The following is an 18695-nucleotide window of genomic DNA, read 5'->3' as shown; positions in this document are numbered from 1 at the left end:
TGGCTGCTGGGGTGAATGTATGAGGCAGGTGATAGAAATCTGGGGGATTCCTTGGTTTTGGGGTAATACAACTGGGTTGATTGTTGGGTAATTTATAGAGATGGAGAAGAATAGGGGAGAAAAACTCCAGAGGGAAAATCAAGAGTTCTGTTTTCATGATGAGTTTGAGGTGTTTATCAACTAACCAAGCGGGAGTGGGGCAAGTAGGTAGCTGAACAGATTAGTCTGGAATTCAGGACAAAAGTCAGAGGTGAGGACAGATGGAATTTCATGGAGTCTAATGAGAGCCACTAGGAGGAAAATTCAGCTAAAGAAGAAAAGGCCAAGAACTGAGCTCCTAGTAACCAAAATTTAGGGATGAAGGAGGAGGGGGCGGAGCAGCAAGGGAGACCAAGCGAAAGTTTCACTGAATTAAATCACAACATCTCAGAATGTTTTAGTGCCTCTAATTTGAGATTTACAGGGAAACACTTATTGATATAAATCAGGCATCAGGCAAGTGTTGTTATGTGTTACCTCATTGAATCCTCATATACTGATAAGTGATCATTATTATCTCCCATTTAATGTGTGTGTGTGTTTTAAGTGAGGCTTAAATAATTGCCCTAGATAGCAATTCATAAATGATCAAGCTGATATTTGAACTCAGGTTTGCCTGGTTCCAAAACTTCTGGTCTTTGCTCTGCACTGTGTTTAATAGCTCATCTCTGCTCATCTGCTCTTCCAGTTGGTGAGACCTTTACGGCAGGGGCCTCTCTCCATTCCTTTGCATCTCGCTGGGTCTAACACGATGCCAGGCACATTTCCGGCACTCATGGATTTGATGCAAGACAGCTCCAGGCCCCTGGGCAGTGGCTGGCGAGGCACGATGCCTAGGATTGCTGCAAAACTTCCGAGAGTTTATACCTTCTTTTCTCCAAAAGGGCAGAGAATGAGAGCCTGCTGGTGGCTCAGTTTCAATCCCAGGCCAAACTCATCGGTGAGATGAAATCTAGGGGATAGCTCAGGGCACATGCAGCTGAAGACAGAGTCAGAAAGCAGAAGGAAAGGTAGGTTTCCCAGGTGCAAAGGCTGAGCCACGGACAGGAAGTTGAAAGCTGCGAAAGGAAGCAGGAGACTAACTCCAGCCCATTCCCATCTTCTTTTTGCTTAAGTAAGAAAGCTCTGTTTTTTTTTTTTATTGGGGGGGTAATTACGTTTATTTTATTTATTTAAATGGAGGTACTGGGGATTGAACCCAGGACCCCATGCATGCTAGGCACGCACTCTGCCACAGAGCTATACCCTCCCCTCAGGAAAGCTCTTTTCTTAGCAAGACCTGGGTGCTGCCTTCACAGTGCCTCTAAAGTCTCCTCCAATCCTGACTCCGGGAAGAGAAATCAAAGCAAGTAGCAAGTCTCTCTTAATAATTCCTGTATAGATACGGTGAAACAAGGGCTGGATTATGGTCCAGGTGGTGGGAGCTACATTCCATTATGATCACCTAGCGACATTGATGATACCTACATGCATGGATTATTATAGAGAGTTTACACAGATGAATTAATTTAATCCTCACAGCAATGCTTTGAAGTGAAGAGTGTTACCACCTCCATTTTATAGACAAGGCACTAAGGCTCAGGGAGCTCAAATAACTTGCCCGAGGACACACAGTATGTGGCAAGGCCAGGATCTGTACCCTGGCAGTCCGACTCTAGCTCCCAGGTGCTGGGACACTGAGCAGTGGATAGCGCCTCCCACTGGAGTCCGGGGCAAGAGAAGTCCTGAATTCGCACATCCCCACCATCCTGGTCCAGGCTCCTGCTGCCCGGCCGTGGGACCTCGGGCCGGGCCGACACAGGCCCCTCCCCTGAGCCTGTTTCCTCATCCAGATACGATGAACTTTCTGGAGTCTTTTGATTGTTAGGAGGATTCGATGACATCACGTATGTGAAAATTCTTTGACAACTATGAAGCACAGGCCAGAGGTGAAAGATTAAAGGGCTAATGAGGGGTCAGTCTAAGTCTAGAGGGGGAGGTCAGCAAACTCTTTCTGGAAAGGGCCAGGGAGTAACTATTTAAGGCGCCGCAGGCTAGCTGGCCTCTGTTATAACTGCTCAGCTCTGCCCTTGTGGAACAAAAGCAGCCGTGGACAATGCAGAAATGAGCAGGTGTGCACTCCTATTCAACATAGTCCTGGAAGTCCTAGCCACAGCAATCAGGCAAGAGAAAGAAATAAAAGGGATCCAAATTGGAAAAGAAGAGGTAAAAGTGTCATTATATGCTGACAACATGTTACTATATATAGAAAACCCTAAAAGGTCCACACAAAAGCTACTAGAGCTGATTGAAGAATTCGGCAAGGTAGCAGGTTACAAAATTAACGTTCAAAAATCAGTTGCATTTCTTTACACTAACGATAAATCAACAGAAAAAGAAAGTAAAGAAACAATCCCCTTTAAAATAGCACCCAAAGTAATAAAATATCTGGGAATAAATCTAACCAAGGAGGTGAAAGAATTATACACAGAAAACTATAAACCATTGATGAAGGAAATTAAAGAAGACTTTAAAAAATGGAAAGATATTCCATGCTCTTGGATTGGAAGAATCAATATTGTTAAAATGGTCACACTGCCCAAGGCAATCTACAGATTTAATGCAATCCCTATCCAATTACCCAGGACATATTTCACAGAACTAGAACAAATCATAATAAAATTTATATGGAACCATCAAAGACCTAGAATTGCTAAAGCATTACTGAAGAGAAAGAAAGAGGCTGGAGGAATAACTCTCCCAGACTTCAGACAATACTATAGAGCTACAGTCATCAAGACAGCAGGGTATTGGTACCAAAACAGACATATGGACCAATGGAACAGAATAGAGAGCCCAGAAATGAACCCACAAACCTTTGGTCAACTCATCTTCGACAAAGGAGGCAAGAATATACAATGGAATAAAGACAGTCTCTTCAGCAAATGGTGTTGGGAAAACTGGACAGCAGCATGTAAAACAATGAAGCTAGAACACACCCTTACACCATATACAAAAATCAACTCAAAATGGATTAAAGACTTAAACATAAGACAAGATACAATAAACCTCCTAGAGGAAAACATAGGCAAAACATTATCTGACATACATTTCAAAAATTTTCTCCTAGAAGAAATAAAAGCAAGAATAAACAAATGGGACCTAATGAAACTTACAAGCTTCTGCACAGCAAAGGAAACCAGAAATAAAACAAGAAGAAAACCTACGGAATGGGAGAAAATTTTTGCAAGTGAAACCGACAAAGGCTTGATCTCTAAAATATATAAGCAGCTCATACGACTCAATAAGAAAAAAATAAACAACCCAATCCAAAAATGGGCAGAAGACCTAAACAAGCAATTCTCCAAGGAAGACATACAAATGATCAAAAAGCACATGAAAAAATGTTCAGTATCACTAATTATCAGAGAAATGCAAATCAAAGCTACAATGAGGTATCACCTCACACCAGTCAGAATGGCTGTCATTCAAAAATCCAAAAATGACAAATGCTGGAGAGGCTGTGGAGAAAGGGGAACCCTCCTACACTGCTGGTGGGAATGCAGTTTGGTGCAGCCACTATGGAAAACAGTGTGGAGATTCCTCAAAAGACTAGGAATAGACTTACCATATGACCCAGGAATCCCACTCCTGGGCTTGTATCCAGAAAGAAATCTACTTCAGGATGACACCTGCACCCCAATGTTCATAGCAGCACTATTTACAATAGCCAAAACATGGAAACAGCCTAAATGTCCATCAACAGGTGACTGGATAAAGAAGAGGTGGTATATTTATACAATGGAATACTACTCAGCCATAAAAACCGACAACATAATGCCATTTGCAGCAACATGGATGCTCCTGGAGAATGTCATTCTAAGTGAAGTAAGCCAGAAAGAGAAAGAAAAATACCATATGAGATCGCTCATATGTGGAATCTAAAGACTCATGGACAGAGAATACAGACTTGTGGTTACCAGGGGGGTAGAGGGTGGAAAGGGATAGACTGGGATTTCAAAATTGTAGAATAGACAAACAAGATTACACTGTATAGCACAGGGAAATATACACAAAGTGTTATGATAAATCACAGAGAAAAAAATGTGACAATGAGTGTGTATATGTCCATGAATGACTGAAAAATTGTGCTGAACACTGGAATTTGACACAACATTGTAAAATGATTATAAATCAATAAAAAATGTTAAAAAAAAAAAAAGAAATGAGTGGGTGTGGCTGCATGCCAATAAAACTTTATTGACAAAAATAGGCAGACCCAGAGAGCATACTGTCAAATTTGCAGGTGACCTTCCCGCATGCCCACTTTTCTCATTGCAGGGGTGGTTAGAGGCACCCACCAAGGTCAGATGTGAAACGCCCCTCGTCCTGGGCAGTGGACTCTTTCGTGGAGAAGTCGGGATGTCAAACTCCTCCCCTTTTCTCCCACTGCCTTGGAGCTCAGGTGAGACTGGGGAAGCTCTGACGGCTTGCGAAGGCCCACACTGCCAAGGTGGGCTGCAAGAGCAAGGTGCTTTCTCAGGTGTGGGAGGTCTAGGTTTAAGGAAGAAGGCTTGTGGGGGTCTCTGAGGTGTCCCCACCCTGCCCTACCTCACGGGACAGTAGTGTGTGTGCCTGGGTTGACGTGTCCTTGGCTGTGTCCTCCTGGCCACTGTCCACATGGCAGCAGGCTGTGGGATGGGGATCAGGTTGGGATACTGGCTCAGACATGACTGATGACACAAGGCTGAAAGGAAAAGCTAAATGACAGATGTCCGAGTCCAGGTTCCAACTCATCCAACAGGGTGCATTATTTGGCAAAAGGCAGCGTGACAACACTGAACTCACATCAATGACAAGACCTGTATTTAAGTTAAAGCAACAGCAAAACCAACAAGAGTCAGTTCTGCTGACACGGAAGAGCCCTCACAAGGCAACGTTTCCTTTGAGAGAATCTGGTGTTGTGGTGGGCAGGCAACAAACATGATTGTTAATGGCTGCATAGTATTCCATTGTTTGGATGCAAGGTCTGGTGTAACTATGAGTCACTGCTAGGAAGGCTCGTGCAAATTTAGGCTACGTCAGCATACATGGAGTGTCCAGATCAAAGCTGGTCCCAGCCCAGCACACCCCGTCCTGGCCAGGCCACACCAGCAGTACTATGTCTAATTCCTTTTACCACTAAAACCAGGAGCTTGTCAGGAGGAGATGGGAGAGGAGGATGGCCACTATGTCAAGGCATTCACTTTAAGTTATGCGTTAAATGAGCACCTACTATATGTAGGACATTATGTGAGGCTCTGGGAGTACAAGAGGAACAAGACACAGTGCTCATCGCAAGGAGCTTTCTCTCAGGCTAGAATGGCCTGATATGCCAATAGAACATGTCAATAAAACGTGGCGAGATAGGGCACCTCACAGAGGCCCCCAAACCAGGTCGCATGAGCTGCTTTGAAGGAAGAGGACTTGCTGAGCCTCGTGTTTTGAACTCGCTGAAGAACACTCATGAGAACAAGGAGAAAGCATTGCTGTGAGTTGTTCCTACGTGTGGGGCACAGTTAAAGGACGATGGGGAGCGGTTCTTGTCACTTGAGGCTGCTCTTCTGTAACAGCACAATACCTCTTCTGTCTGGGAAGTCAGGAGGGCGGTTCTTGCCCCGGGAGAGAGGTTGTACAAGGCGTCCCTGAGGCCCCTTCTAGGGCTCGGTTCGTAAGTGGCACCGCAGAGCTGACTCGCCCATCTCCCCACTAAGGAGCCACAGCATGTCCTATTTCTTGGCATCCTGAGTCCTCACTGCACTGCCACGTCAAGTCCAGGATCCCTCAAAGTCTCTATCTAGGCTTCCCCTTGAATTTATTGGAGCCGTGTGGTCTATGAGCACACACATGCCAGAGGGCATGCCAAGTCCTCTCTGTTTATACACAAAAGCACTGGGTGAGCAGGTCAAATGAGTAGGTTTCTAATCTTTTGCTATTCTGACAGCAAAATCCCTCTGATTGCTCCAATAATGATGAAAATACTAAAGTAACAAGTAATCATATCTAATTTTATTGATTTCTTTTTATGTGCAGCACCAAGAGTTTCCGTGCGTTAATTAATTTCATCCTTACAACAACCCTAGGGCGTAGGTACCACGGTCATCCCATTTGCTAAATGAGGAAACTCAGGATATGAGAGGTTAAGTGATTTGCCCCAAGATTAGAGAAATATTCAGAGGCACAACCTGCCCTCAAACCCAGGAGTTTACTCTCAAAATTGAACATCGCTATTGTCTTAGAATGTTTGAAAGACACACAGAATAACAGAACTATCATTTAGCCTACTGAATTTCAGCCTTTGGCTTGTACCCCATTTGTGGGTCGTGAAATAAACATATGGGTGGTGCCCATTCTTAAAAAAATAAACAGGCTAGAAAATCATCAGCATCCATCAGACATTTAAGATCATCTCAGTTACGTAGCTGTGCGTGAGCTACTTGTCCTGTAAAATACATCCCTTAATATAGGTCACGGCCAAAGAGTCCGAGAAGCACTAATCCAGTCCAACCTGCTCATCTTACAAATGAGGGTATTAAGGTTCAGAGAGCAAAGTGATTTTTCCCATGATTACAGGATGTTAATGGATGAGCCGGGACTAAACCCAAGTTTTTCTAACTCTCAGTTTATATTATCAAGCTTAACTGACTGCAAAGAAAACCAAGGGAGAGCAAGAGAAATAACGTGGGCACAGGGTTAGCGCTACTACAGTAACAACAAACTCCTGCCTTCACCTGCTCGCTGGCTGCCTGGCACGTCTCTAAGTGCTTTAGACATGTCAGCTTCTTCAAATATCATAACAACCCGATGCGGCAGGTGCAATCATTTCTCCCCTTTTTCATAAGAAGGAACTCTGATACAGAAAGTTCAAGTAACTTGGCCAGCCTCACAAAGCCGGTCACAGAGAATGGGTGATTCAAATGCAAACGGGCTGGCCTCGGAGTCCATGGAGTTAACTGGCTGAAGGTAGAGCTGCATAAGCCTGCCTGTGCTAACGTTCTCCCTAAACGCTGTCATGCCGGTAGTCTATACCACGACGTGTGTGTCTTAATACAATTAATTACACACCTACTTCTATGAGCCACAGGTCCTTGCTGACTCTGTCATTTACCATGTCATTTAGATGCTTGGCTAAGACTGAAATAACCATCTTTTTCCACAGATAAGATCCTCTCCGCGGTACCTTGTCTCTATCATACGTTTATTCATTCATTCAGCCATTCACATCTTAAAAACCATCACGCACCCGCAGACTTGAATACGGTAGGCAGAATTATTTTTCGAAGACAAAAACTGGGCATAACACCCTTTCTTGTTAGAACAAGGATCACGACAGTTTACGAGGATATATAAAATACACTAAAATAACAGCAGAGGAGAACGAGGTAAAGGAAAAACAGGCCAGAGACACTAACGGAGGCAGGCATGAGACGAACACGAAAACACTTTCCTGGAAGTCTACGCACTTGCTGTGGGTGAACTGGAGATGTCTGCAGCTTTCCATCTGAACTGCCTACAGATTCACACATCTTACCAGGGGGGTGACAACTAACTCTCCATTGGCATCAATTACTTCCTTGCAAGTGATCTTGATTACTTTAGAGCCATGGTCTCCTTCAAGTGAGAACAAACTAATTCCTCAGGAATCGTATTTCTCCTTCCGAGAATAAGACAGAAAATCATTTCCCCGTGGGTCCTCTTAGTTGACGTTGTGTCACGGGACAAACACCCTCAAGGGCTCCCTCACAGTAAGTGATAAGCCTGGAATGGACTTCCAGGGCACTGTGTCTGACAGGTGTCCCAGTAAAGGCTTGAGCATCACGCTCTCAATTCCAGGATGTGTCGTGGTATCAGTCATCTGCTGTATAACTGGATGTGCGCTCTGGGCACACACTGTTCTCAGAGTGCAAAGTCGGGGATGGACTGGCTGGAACAAGGTGATCTGAAAAGGGGTGCTTGGTTCAAACGACACTTGAGTCACCCAGTGTTCAGCGCTCCCCACTGAGGCCACCCCAACCCTCCAGCTGGCGAGAATAAGGCTCCTTTGCAGAACTTGGCCCAGAGCAGTAGCTACGTCATACTGTCCTAATGTGTTTGTGTGTTATGATTTTTCAATCTTCCCAGAGCAGGAATCACATCTCATGATTCTCTTTACTCCCCAGCTATAGACTGCCTGTTTGTGTTCCACCCAAATTCATATGTTGAATTTCTAACCCCTAAAGTGATGGTGTTAGGAAGTGGGGCCTTTGGGAAGTGACTCAGTCATAAGAGTGGAGCCCTCATGATGGGACTAGTGCCCGTAGCAGAGAGACCCTGGAGAAACCCCTCGCTCCATCCTCCACGTGGAGGGGACACAATTCTAACCATAGTACCTCCTGTGCAAGGTGACCTCAGAAGGACTCTGGAGAGCATGTTCTGCCCCAAATGAGGAAGCAGGACATCTAACAGAAGGCCAGGCAAGCTCTCCCTACCATTTTGGTATTTTCCAAAAAGGAGCATCCCAGGAGGTCCTCAGTCAAGGTAGTCTGAAGAAACTTCTTACCTAAGGTCGGGCCAGATCTCCCTAAAGAGCCCCAGACCTGTCCACTGCATACCCAAGACCCCTCCCTAGGGGAGAGGCAGCTGGTGACTACAGTTTGTCATTGGCTACCCTCACCAAGCCTCTCCCAGAGGCCAACACAGTTTTCCAGAGAAGAACTTGGGACGGGGACAGCGGCCAGGCCACAGAGCTAAGAGATAAAGTACAATGCTCTGTTTCATCCGATCCCTTCCAATCCATCCCAAGTCTTCACTCCACGCAGGCAATCTGGTCCTCATAAACTTCAAGTTCAAAGGCAATTATAAAGATCAAAATCCTCCCCAGGTTTCCCCATGGAACAGCTAAGGAAGCAGGGCAATGTTTCTATTAGATTAGAAAACCACGTTCCGCCCTTCTTCCTGAAACTTCCAGGATGTCATTGTAAATCCCATTCAACCTCCAAGCCAGGAGAAAAGCCTTTCTGCATCCTGCTGGGCAGCTCTACTTGTTAAAAACTCTCCCCTGTCTTGAATGGAAACTTGTCTCTTTACAAAATCCACCCATTCACCTCTGAGACCACACAGATTACGTCCGCCCTTTCCCACGTGGCAGTCCTTCAGACAGAGAACTTTCATTCTCCTGCAAGTCTTTTCCTCCCGAGAGATGATGCCCTTCCAGGCCTCCAGAGACCTGCTCCGGGGTCCCCACCAGTCTGACTATCTCCTCCAGACCCTCTTCTTTCACCTAAAAATTCTTGTTCAGCAGAGTAGTTGTAATACCACAGCCCAGCAGGAAAGCTGGGCTGATACACTTTCCAAAAATTCTGGAAATTTGTTATGATCGCGGCTGCCAAACCCACAAAACCCAGATCTCAATCTCTCACTGAGCAGCCCAAGAACATGTTCAAATCATCCTCTGGCTGGACATCATCCCTTGGTCCCTCGGATGAATCATGAGTTTCTCTCGCTGTTGCTCTTGGCTGCCTCCCCAGGTCAATGGTTGATGGTTGATGGGACAGACACCACCCCTAATGATGCTCTTTGCCCTGAGTGTGGAAATATGAGGGTAAAGGCAGCACTGAACACCCCATCACAGGACCCCAGTGACTATCCTCACTTGACCGAAAGTGAGATGAGACCAGGGAGGTCCTGGGCACCTTTCTCAGGATTTCTAGTGAGGGGTCATCTGTAAGGGCTCAGCCTCCATCTTCCTGCCTAGAGGTAACTCGGGACCCCCGCCTCCACACTGCAAGTCAGCTCTGCCTGACCGGCAGCCCTCCTCCGACCACCTCCCGCCCCTCCATGCAACACCCTCTCTTCCTCAGCGTGCATCTCCTCTGGGTCACTGCAGCACCTGTGGTCACCATCATCATCCTCATCAGAGTCCCTGCCTCATTCTGCCTTGAGACAGGGCTCCACTTCTGTGCCCCTGCCTCATCCCCTAGACCCCCAGAGATCCCTAGGGGGAGCCCCTGGAGCTTATTGAGCTGTGTCTCCAGTCTTAACGAGGAACCTGGCACAGAGTAGACACTCACGGAAGATGAGCGATGCTGAAATAAACTGATGGTTTTACTCTGTCGAGCCTTACCTACCCTCATTGAGACAGGTAGGAACTGAGCACCCCTCCCTCTGGAGGAAGACAGGAGAGACCATCACAGCTTCTGTCCTTATCTGCTCCACCATCTCCATCACGGTGGGATGACGTGCGTGAGCTGGGCTGCTCAAAGCATGGGACCCCCAATCTGATCCCTTCCTTGGCCTGTGAGCTCTGCTTCTTCCTGGCTAGAGAATGTGTCCCAAACTCCAGCCCATCACCAGCCCGTCTTGCAGACAGAAACCGGGGAGAAGAGCCCTGCTGAACTGGGGCAAAACCATCCCAAACACCGTCATCACAAAACGGCAGCAGGTTTACTGTGACCCTGATTAGCCTCAGTGACAAAGTGTCTCATAACTGTTTTCATCACACCCCAAGGCCAAGGGGCCCAGCCCTCCCAGTTCAAACCACAGCACAGAACTCCAGGGAGACCCAGTGTAATGCACGGTGTCACATTATGAAGCAAGAAAATCAAAAGCCACTGGGAGAAGCTAGGTCTCTGCTCCTGGACTCAGAGATTTCCCGCTCACGGAGCCCCTGCCAGCTCCTCATCCCACACGAAACGGGCGATGCTGTTCAGAGTCATGCCTGTTCAGAAAGACCAGTTGCTTCCTCCTCCCTGGTTTCCATGGTGAGAAGGGCAGTGTTTGGGCTCCTGAAGGAGGGAATGAAGAGCCACTCTGGCTCTCCAGTTCCCACCTTCTCTCACCTCCTGCTCGTCTCCTTCTGCATCCTTACAGCCCAGGACAGGAAAGGATGCTCTTACCTGCTAAGATGAAGATGCCCACGAGGACCAGGAAGACCAGAAGGTAAAGCCCGAGGACGGCGTGCTTCAGGGCCGACAGGGAGCCCAGCTGGGTGCAGCAGCCACCCGCCCGTCGTTTGTGGCAAGGACCTAGACCGAAAGGGGAAGAAGAGGAGGGAAAAAAGACATTTGAAAACCCCCAAAGCCTTTTTTCTCTTTTGGTCTCACCTCTCCCCTCCCCCACTGGAGCCTCCCATGCACCTGCACATCTGTGACGCAGCTGCAACGCCGGGGAGCTTTTCAGAACCACGATAAAGCTTTTCCGCTTCTAGCTCTGTGTGCATGAACTCGCCAGACAGGCGTGCCCACAACTCCCGTGGCCACATAACCCACCCTCCCGGAGCCAGTCCAAGCAGCAGAGGAAAAGCTCTAATAGGCTGGAGTATGTGTCCTTGACAAAGCGTCATGTTCCATGTGACCAGGAGACTCTGGAGAGAATTTTAAAAAGAGGCTGCAAACTCCAGCTTCCAACAGCGGCCAAGGAAGGATGTGGGCCAGGTGAGCCTGGGGATGCCAACAGCGCATGCCCAGCCTGGAAGCCATCTCCATGTAGAAACGAGGGCCGGATGTTGCCAGAGCCAAAATTTTCAACACAAGCCAGAGTGATTTGGAGGCATCTCCCTATTTTTAAGCGTTGACAATGAATTGGGGTGGGGGGGGGAGACAAAAAGAAAACAAACCACTAGGGACTGTAAACAAAACACATTTGCATGCCAGATCTGACCACCTGTTGACAACCTTGGGTTTAGATTGACAGGAGAGTACAGTACATAACTTCATCCTGTGAAATCACTCAAGGCTTATCAGGTTCTGGCCAAAATGGAACAGCAAAACATCAGAGCTCTACTGGAGCTCACGGATCTTTTAGTCCAACCCCTTCAGTTCACAGAGAAAGGATGTCAGTTGTTAGTGGCGAACCGTGGATGAGGACCCAGGTGCCCTGTCTCCCAGTCATCTTTCAGCTGGACTTCTCCTTCAAGGCAGCCTTTTCAGATGACCAGCGCAGAGGCCAGCAAGCTCCCCCAAACTCCACCTGCTCTGTCTGCTGACAGTGGAAAGGGAGGGATGCTGTCCCACCTGGACCCCCCAGCACGGCAGGTAAGAATCAATGGAGGGTATTTTTTCAAATATGCATTCCGCTATGACGCACTCTCCACCCTCTGCAAGGGAGAAGTGCTGCCAACTGGAGCGCGTTGTATGCGGAGGCTAGTGTGGGAACCAGAAAAGATTGACAGCAGATGCAGAAATAATGGATATTCAGAAGACGTTTGTAAAGCTGGTGTGAGGCTTGCGATCCCTGGTAACTTTGGGTTTGCAAGGAAGTTATCCTTATTACCTCTCAGGTAGCATCACGACCTCCACAGCCTTCAGGAAGTTTGGTGACCACGAGGGGAAGGGTGGCGACCACGCTGATACCCTGGCTCTCCAGAGGTACTGTTAAGTGAGGCACATTTTCCCCCTCACTTACTCCATTTTATTGAAAATACTGTTGTTAAAACAGCTAAATAGAACTATTACATAATATTTCCACAAAACATTGGGTATGATTTGGAACACGTTGTCGAGAAATACAAATTCAATTACCATTCGCATCAACCCTTAAATGTTAGCAAATTTCGAAAAATTAATCTGACCTTTCGAACTCACCCTAAATCTTCTTTCCCAGAATTTTCTATCCCTTTCCACACACTGGGATCTATAACCTATTTTTCTCCTAACTGTGCAGGCTTCTCATAGCAATTTGTCTTTTCCCTTTTCTCATGAGAGCTGCTGGCTGTTTGGTTGCAACTCATTAGAGAGAAGTTAATTTCCCTCGAGAGTCAGAGCAGTAACCATAGCCTCGTATATTATCCAAATATTAGTGTCATTATCGTGATGGTTGTTCCAACTCTCCTGCTCTAAGCCCTGCTTCCTCTTGAGATGTTGCTGAGAATGATGGCAGCCTAACTTCTGGGAGGGTCACAAGATACCCACGCTGAAATGCCATTATCCTTATGTTTGTCCCAAACCATCTTGGGCTTCTCTTTTCATTAGCTTTGTTTCACCCTCTTTATTTCCCTTGAAGATTTAATTAAATTCAACCATATCCTGTTAACTGTTCCAGTTTCAGTGGACTCTCATATTTCTTGTTCATTATAAAAACAAGTGTCCTCTCTCAAAAAAAATGTTGATTTTTTTTAACGTATAAATTTTTTTTGTGGGGGCACAACAAGACATTATACTTTGCCTGAGCTTGAGGCAGTCCATTTAGTGAGCTGAACGTTAAGACAGTTAAGGATTAACTGCAAACATTATACATTCACAGATTGACTAATGAGGCTCCTTCAAGATTTGTTAAGTGTAAGAGTACTGCTAATTGTCACTCCATTTGAAATTTTGTTTAACTGAAGTACGATCAGTTACAATGTGTCAGTGTCTGGGGTACAGCACAATGTCCCAGTCACGCATACACACACACATATATGTTTTCATATTCTTTTTATTAAAGGTTATTACAAGATATTGAACATAGCTCCCTGTGCTATACAGCAGAAACTTTTTTAAAATCTATTTTTATATATAGTGGCTAACATTTATAAATCTCAAACTCCTAATTTTTCACCTTAGGGAGGAAACCAAAACAATCAAGACCTCTTCCTTCCTCCAGGAATGAAAACATTTTTCTAAACTAATCAGTCACAAAGGCAAGGCTACTTTTCCTTTACTCCCTAATTAGAACACCATCCCTTCAATGGCCAGTCTGTACTGACTCTCAATGTTGGCAGAACAGGGGAGGAAAATCACACAGCTGAGAATACGGCTGGCTTACATCTTGCTCTGTCGTTTACACGTGTGTTGCTCATTCATTGTAAAAGTGGAGCAAACTGCAATGATATAGCTCTATTTTTCCCCCTTCAAAAAAAGAGTAGTTCCTTCCCCTCTACCTGAAGCTTCAGTTTAATAGCCAGCACCCACTGGTGACAGGTCCCTTTGTCACCTAACACACACAACACAGGCCTTCCTCTGAGAGAGCTCGGTCCTTTTAATAAGACTTGATTCCTTGTACATTAAACAAAATCTGTTCTAAATAGAATGTAGCAAGTGTTTCAAAGAGAGATTTTCCACAGATGGTTAGACAAGCAGAACTTTCCTGAATGGTGCTGGCAAGATGGCTAGAGGCTATGATTGTAAGGGTAAGCGGACAATTTAGGAGAAAGACAAGTGATCAAGTCCACCCAAGACACATTTGCTGACCTTGTAATATAACGTGACAGCAGCACGTTAGCTAAGTAGACCATTCAAATTATTTACACTCAGTGGAAGATTAAAAAATACTCCAAAATAATACAGTCGGTAACACCAGGGCAAAAGGTATGCTTATTTATTTGTCTAATAAAAAAAAAAGTAAGAGAAAAGTAAAAAAAAAAAAAAGTGAAAGAAATTCATCAAGCCATGGAAAGATATGGAGAAGCTTAAGTGCTTATTACTAAGTAAAAGATGCCAATCTGATAAGGCTACTTTCTTTTTGATTCCAACTATATAACATTCTGGAAAAGGCAAAACTATGGAGACAATAATAAGATCAGTGGTTGCCAGGGGCTGGGTGTGGGGAGGGATGAATAGGCAGAGCAGGAAGGCTTTTAGGGCAGTAAAACTTCATTTGAGACTATAATGAAGGATACATGTCATGATACATTTGTCTAAACCCACAGAATGCACAACCCCAAGAGTGAACCCTAACGTAAACTATGGACTCTGGATGGCAATACACGTCCACGTGGGCTCATCAGTGGTAAAAGATGTACCTCTCTAGTGGCGGCTGTTAGTTGTAAGGGAAGCTGTGCATGTGTGGGGGCAGGTGGTACCTGGGAACTCTCTGTACTTTCCACTTAATTTTGCTGTAAACGTGTAACGCCTGTAAAATTAGTCTATTTAAAAAAAAAACACAACTAAAGGTTTTGACTTACAGATTGTTGGGGTATAAACTCCAACAGAGTTTTATGGAACACCCACTGTTTTTTTTTTGGTAGCCCTACTATGGTAGCCAGCCTTCAAGATGGCCCCAGACAGTGCCATCCCCCCTCTGTAGTCTCCTGCATTGTACCAGGATTGGGTTGTGTGGCCAATACGGCAGAAGTGATACTGTGTCACTTCTGAGATGAGACAAAAGACACTACAGCTTCCTTCTTGCTCTCTTTTTCTCTCTTGGAATATTCATTTGGGGGGAAGCCAGACGCTCTGTCATGAATACCCTATGGAGAGGCTACACGGTAAGGAACTGAGGGCTTCAGCCAACAGCCACGTGAATAAGTCTGGAAGCAGATCCTCCAGCCAAAGCAAGCCTTCAGATGACTACTCCCTGGCTGAGCTCTTGACAGCAGTCTCGTGAGAGACCTTGAGCCAGAACTATCCAACTAAGCTGCTCCCAGACTTCTGCCAGATTGAATTATACATATATATATTTCTGAGCAAAATTTGAGATCTGAAAAAATAAACAAAATCTTAAATTTTCTTGTACACTCATGGCTTCCTAAGAAACGAACTGAGGTAAATTTTTGCTGTTTTAAGCTGCTACAGTCTGGAGTAATTTGTTACACAGCAGGAGATAACTAATACACTCTGATAGATATTGGGAAATGCAAAGATAACAAGCTACATGATGGAGAGACTTGGTCAACATTGTTTGCATCCAACCTCTCAGCTCCTAGACCGGTACCTGGCACATAGTAGGCACTCAAAAAATATTTGTTGAGTGAGAGATGAAGATACAATCATTGCCTTTCAGATGCTCATGTCAAGGGGAAAAAGACATATAAATGGGTAACTATTACACAGGTGGGAATGATGGAGGTGTAGAAAGGCGATACGGCACAAAGTGTGGCACTGCAGAGGCAGTGATTCCTTCTTTGTCGGCAGGTCATCCCTGGGTCTGCCTGGAGGAGGCAGCAACTCAGCGGGGCTTTGAGGGACAGGCCTTTGGAAATGGGCTGAAATCTGTTATCTTTCTCTCCAGCATTGCCGTCTGATTTACAGCTATTATAAATTTGAAAACTGTGACTTTAAGAAGAAAACTTTCTTCCTCCATGTGAGAATAGTTCTGAAGAAAGTACCAGGCAAAGCTGGTAGTTATTAAACATAGTTGTTGTTTGCAGACATGGTCACACACAAGACCAGATCGAGGGAGAAAATGGCAACAACAAAACAAAACAACAAAACAACAACAAATCTTCCAAGACCTAGGAGATCCGAGGGAAAGTTTTTCCATCCTGCAATGGCCTCCGCAAATGAGGGTGGCATCTCAGGAGATCGCGAAGCCAAGAGAAGAAGGCTCAAGAAACTTGGCAAGAACAGTGGCTCCAAGAGAGTGGTCAGAAACAAACAAAAAAATAAGTACAAAGTGACTGGCTGGCTGGGAGATGTTTATCTCAGCGTGGAGCCATGCTTCCTAGTGAATGGCTACAAGCAGTCAGATGGGCGGCTTCCCCACCGCTAGAAACCCCATCCACGTGAGGCTGCACATTCTGCCGTAGCTGACTGTCCCTGGGCTGTTATTTTTCTTGCTCCACTTTTTTTTAACTTAAATTAATGTAAGAAGGAAATTTTATATCATCTTCATAAGTGGAAAATTGGTGTCTTCCTATTACACATTAGAATAAATACCTAACTACTAAAATAGTAAATTTACACCCGTATGTCAAAGTCACCTATACCACTGCATTGTGTATGGTCAAGTCATTGACTTTAGTAAAAGTGATTAAAAGTCACCAGTTCGGTGACAAGTGGCAGGGGGAAAGGTGATGCACCCCATAGAAGATTTCACTTACAGAGAAGCAAAACTAAACTTTTCAGATGTTCAAGGTGTAGAATAATCTGGAAGGTAGAATGTTAAGGATTAAGTGCCATTGAAATAACCAATCAGAACCTTACCCTCATCTCTGGCACTAACCTCATTATTCACAGCTGTCCATTCACAGCTCTGCCTGCCGTACTCGTATAAAGGTCCTCTGTCACCATCTCCCTACCTCGACCAGCACAGAGCAGGACTGCAATAAGGTCCTTTGTGAGAGCAAAGACATGTGTAAGCCATTTATTTTTGGTGTAAAGACTGGCTCTTTGCCTTATGCAAATTGTTGACACATTTTTGTTGGCTGACAAAAAAAAAAACAACATATTTTTGAGCAAAATTTTGCTCTGAAAAAATAAACAAAATCTTGGCTTTCCTTGTTCACCCATGACTTCGAATTGCCACTTAGTGCCCATTTGGCGAAACTGTGGGAGCAATTCACTGGAAAGGAATTGACACTTCAATCCGGGCTGAGTAGCATGGTAATGCATGGACCTTCTTAGCCATCCCAGGGGCCCGAGCCCCATCCTGGACGTTCTGATTCTGATTCAAGGATGAAATCACACATCTATGGCCCCGAGATGCATAGTTCTGGAGTAAGGCATTTATATCAAAACAGAACATGAAGACACATTCTTGGAAAAAATCAATGAGAAGTCTATTATCAGAGCTTGGTTTAATTTTTTAGTTTATTTTTATTTTTTACTTTTTTATTGATGGATAGTAGATTTACAATGTTGTGTTAATTTCTGCTGTACAGCATAGTGATTCATCTATATATGTATATATTCCTTTTCATATTCTTTTCCATTTTCATTTCCTGCTATTACAAGGTATTGAATATAGTTCCCCGTGCTATAGAGTAGGACCTTGTTGTTTGGTTTAATTTTCTTTAAACGTTGATTTCTCTTTAATAGGGCACATTCAAAAGGGGGTTGCTTCAAATTATTTTATTATTCCCAGAGGTTAAAACTCTGAAGAGTTCCTTTTAATGATGAGAACAAGAGTACTCCCTAAAGAACTCTTGCTAAAATACTGTCTGCTGAGGGTGGAGAGGTGCTTGGGAGCAAGGATAAAAGAACAGAAAAGGCAAGTTTATCTGGAAACCACTCAGCCCCAGACAGTTAAGCTGAGGATGAGTTGGGAGATGGTTCTCCAATGTCAGCGCCACATTCGGGTGGGAGGGTCAGAACCTGAGGGTCTCAGCTTCCCTGTCCTGTATCAGGCGGGGGAGTGGGGAGGGTCCCTGACACTCTCCGGCGGGGAAAGCATGGGTTTGTGGCTCTGTGGGGGCAAACTCGAAGCCTGTGTCTGTCCTATACTGGCTGTAAGAGCAAGAGAAAGCATTCTGAGCTAGCCCCTGCATCAGTTAGCCTTCCTTTGAAAAACTGATTTTTTTCAATGTCTTAATCATAATTTTAGGACCTTTTGGGAGTTACCTGTTTGAATTTATTTTTCTCCCACTTAAAAAGAATACTCACAAATTGCATCTGAAAAAAGTGGGTATTTACTCGGGGGAGGGTATATCTTGGTGGTAGAGTGCGTGCTTAGCATGCAAAAGGTCCTGGGTTCAGTCCCTAGTACCTCTCTCAAACAAACAAACAAACAAACCTAGTTACCTCCCCTCCCCCGACAAAAAAGTGAGTATTTACTTATTTCCCAAGCACCTAGGTCTAAACAACATTAAAAAGCAGGATGAAATGATTCAATTGTCACCTAATGGAGTTTTCACAACAACAGACACTCTTTCTCTCTTTTGTTCTCTTCGGTCCCACAGCTCATAAACAGCAGGTGGAGATGCGGTTTTATTGCTAGGAGGGGCCTTGGAGTTCATCTCATCCAAGGATCTTGTGAAACCTTCCCAAGGCTGACTTCATCATCTTAACTCTGGTTACTCATTC

At 45.0% G+C, this 18695-nt stretch overlaps 1 protein-coding gene across 1 annotated transcript in view; it reads right to left on the bottom strand.

Moving 5' to 3' along the window:
- The window catches only part of SCARA5 (scavenger receptor class A member 5), a 98496-nt gene that overhangs the window by 63090 nt on the left and 16711 nt on the right, over positions 1-18695 (bottom strand). Inside the window, exon 3 of the mRNA XM_072952550.1 lies at positions 10932-11060. Within this exon, the coding sequence (XP_072808651.1) occupies positions 10932-11060 (129 nt within the window). The remainder of the gene's footprint in view (positions 1-10931; positions 11061-18695) is intronic.

Source organism: Vicugna pacos, chromosome 31, assembly GCF_048564905.1.
Source record: "Vicugna pacos chromosome 31, VicPac4, whole genome shotgun sequence".
NCBI classification, from domain to species: Eukaryota; Metazoa; Chordata; class Mammalia; order Artiodactyla; family Camelidae; genus Vicugna; species Vicugna pacos.
This window is presented reverse-complemented; position numbering and strand designations above follow the sequence as displayed.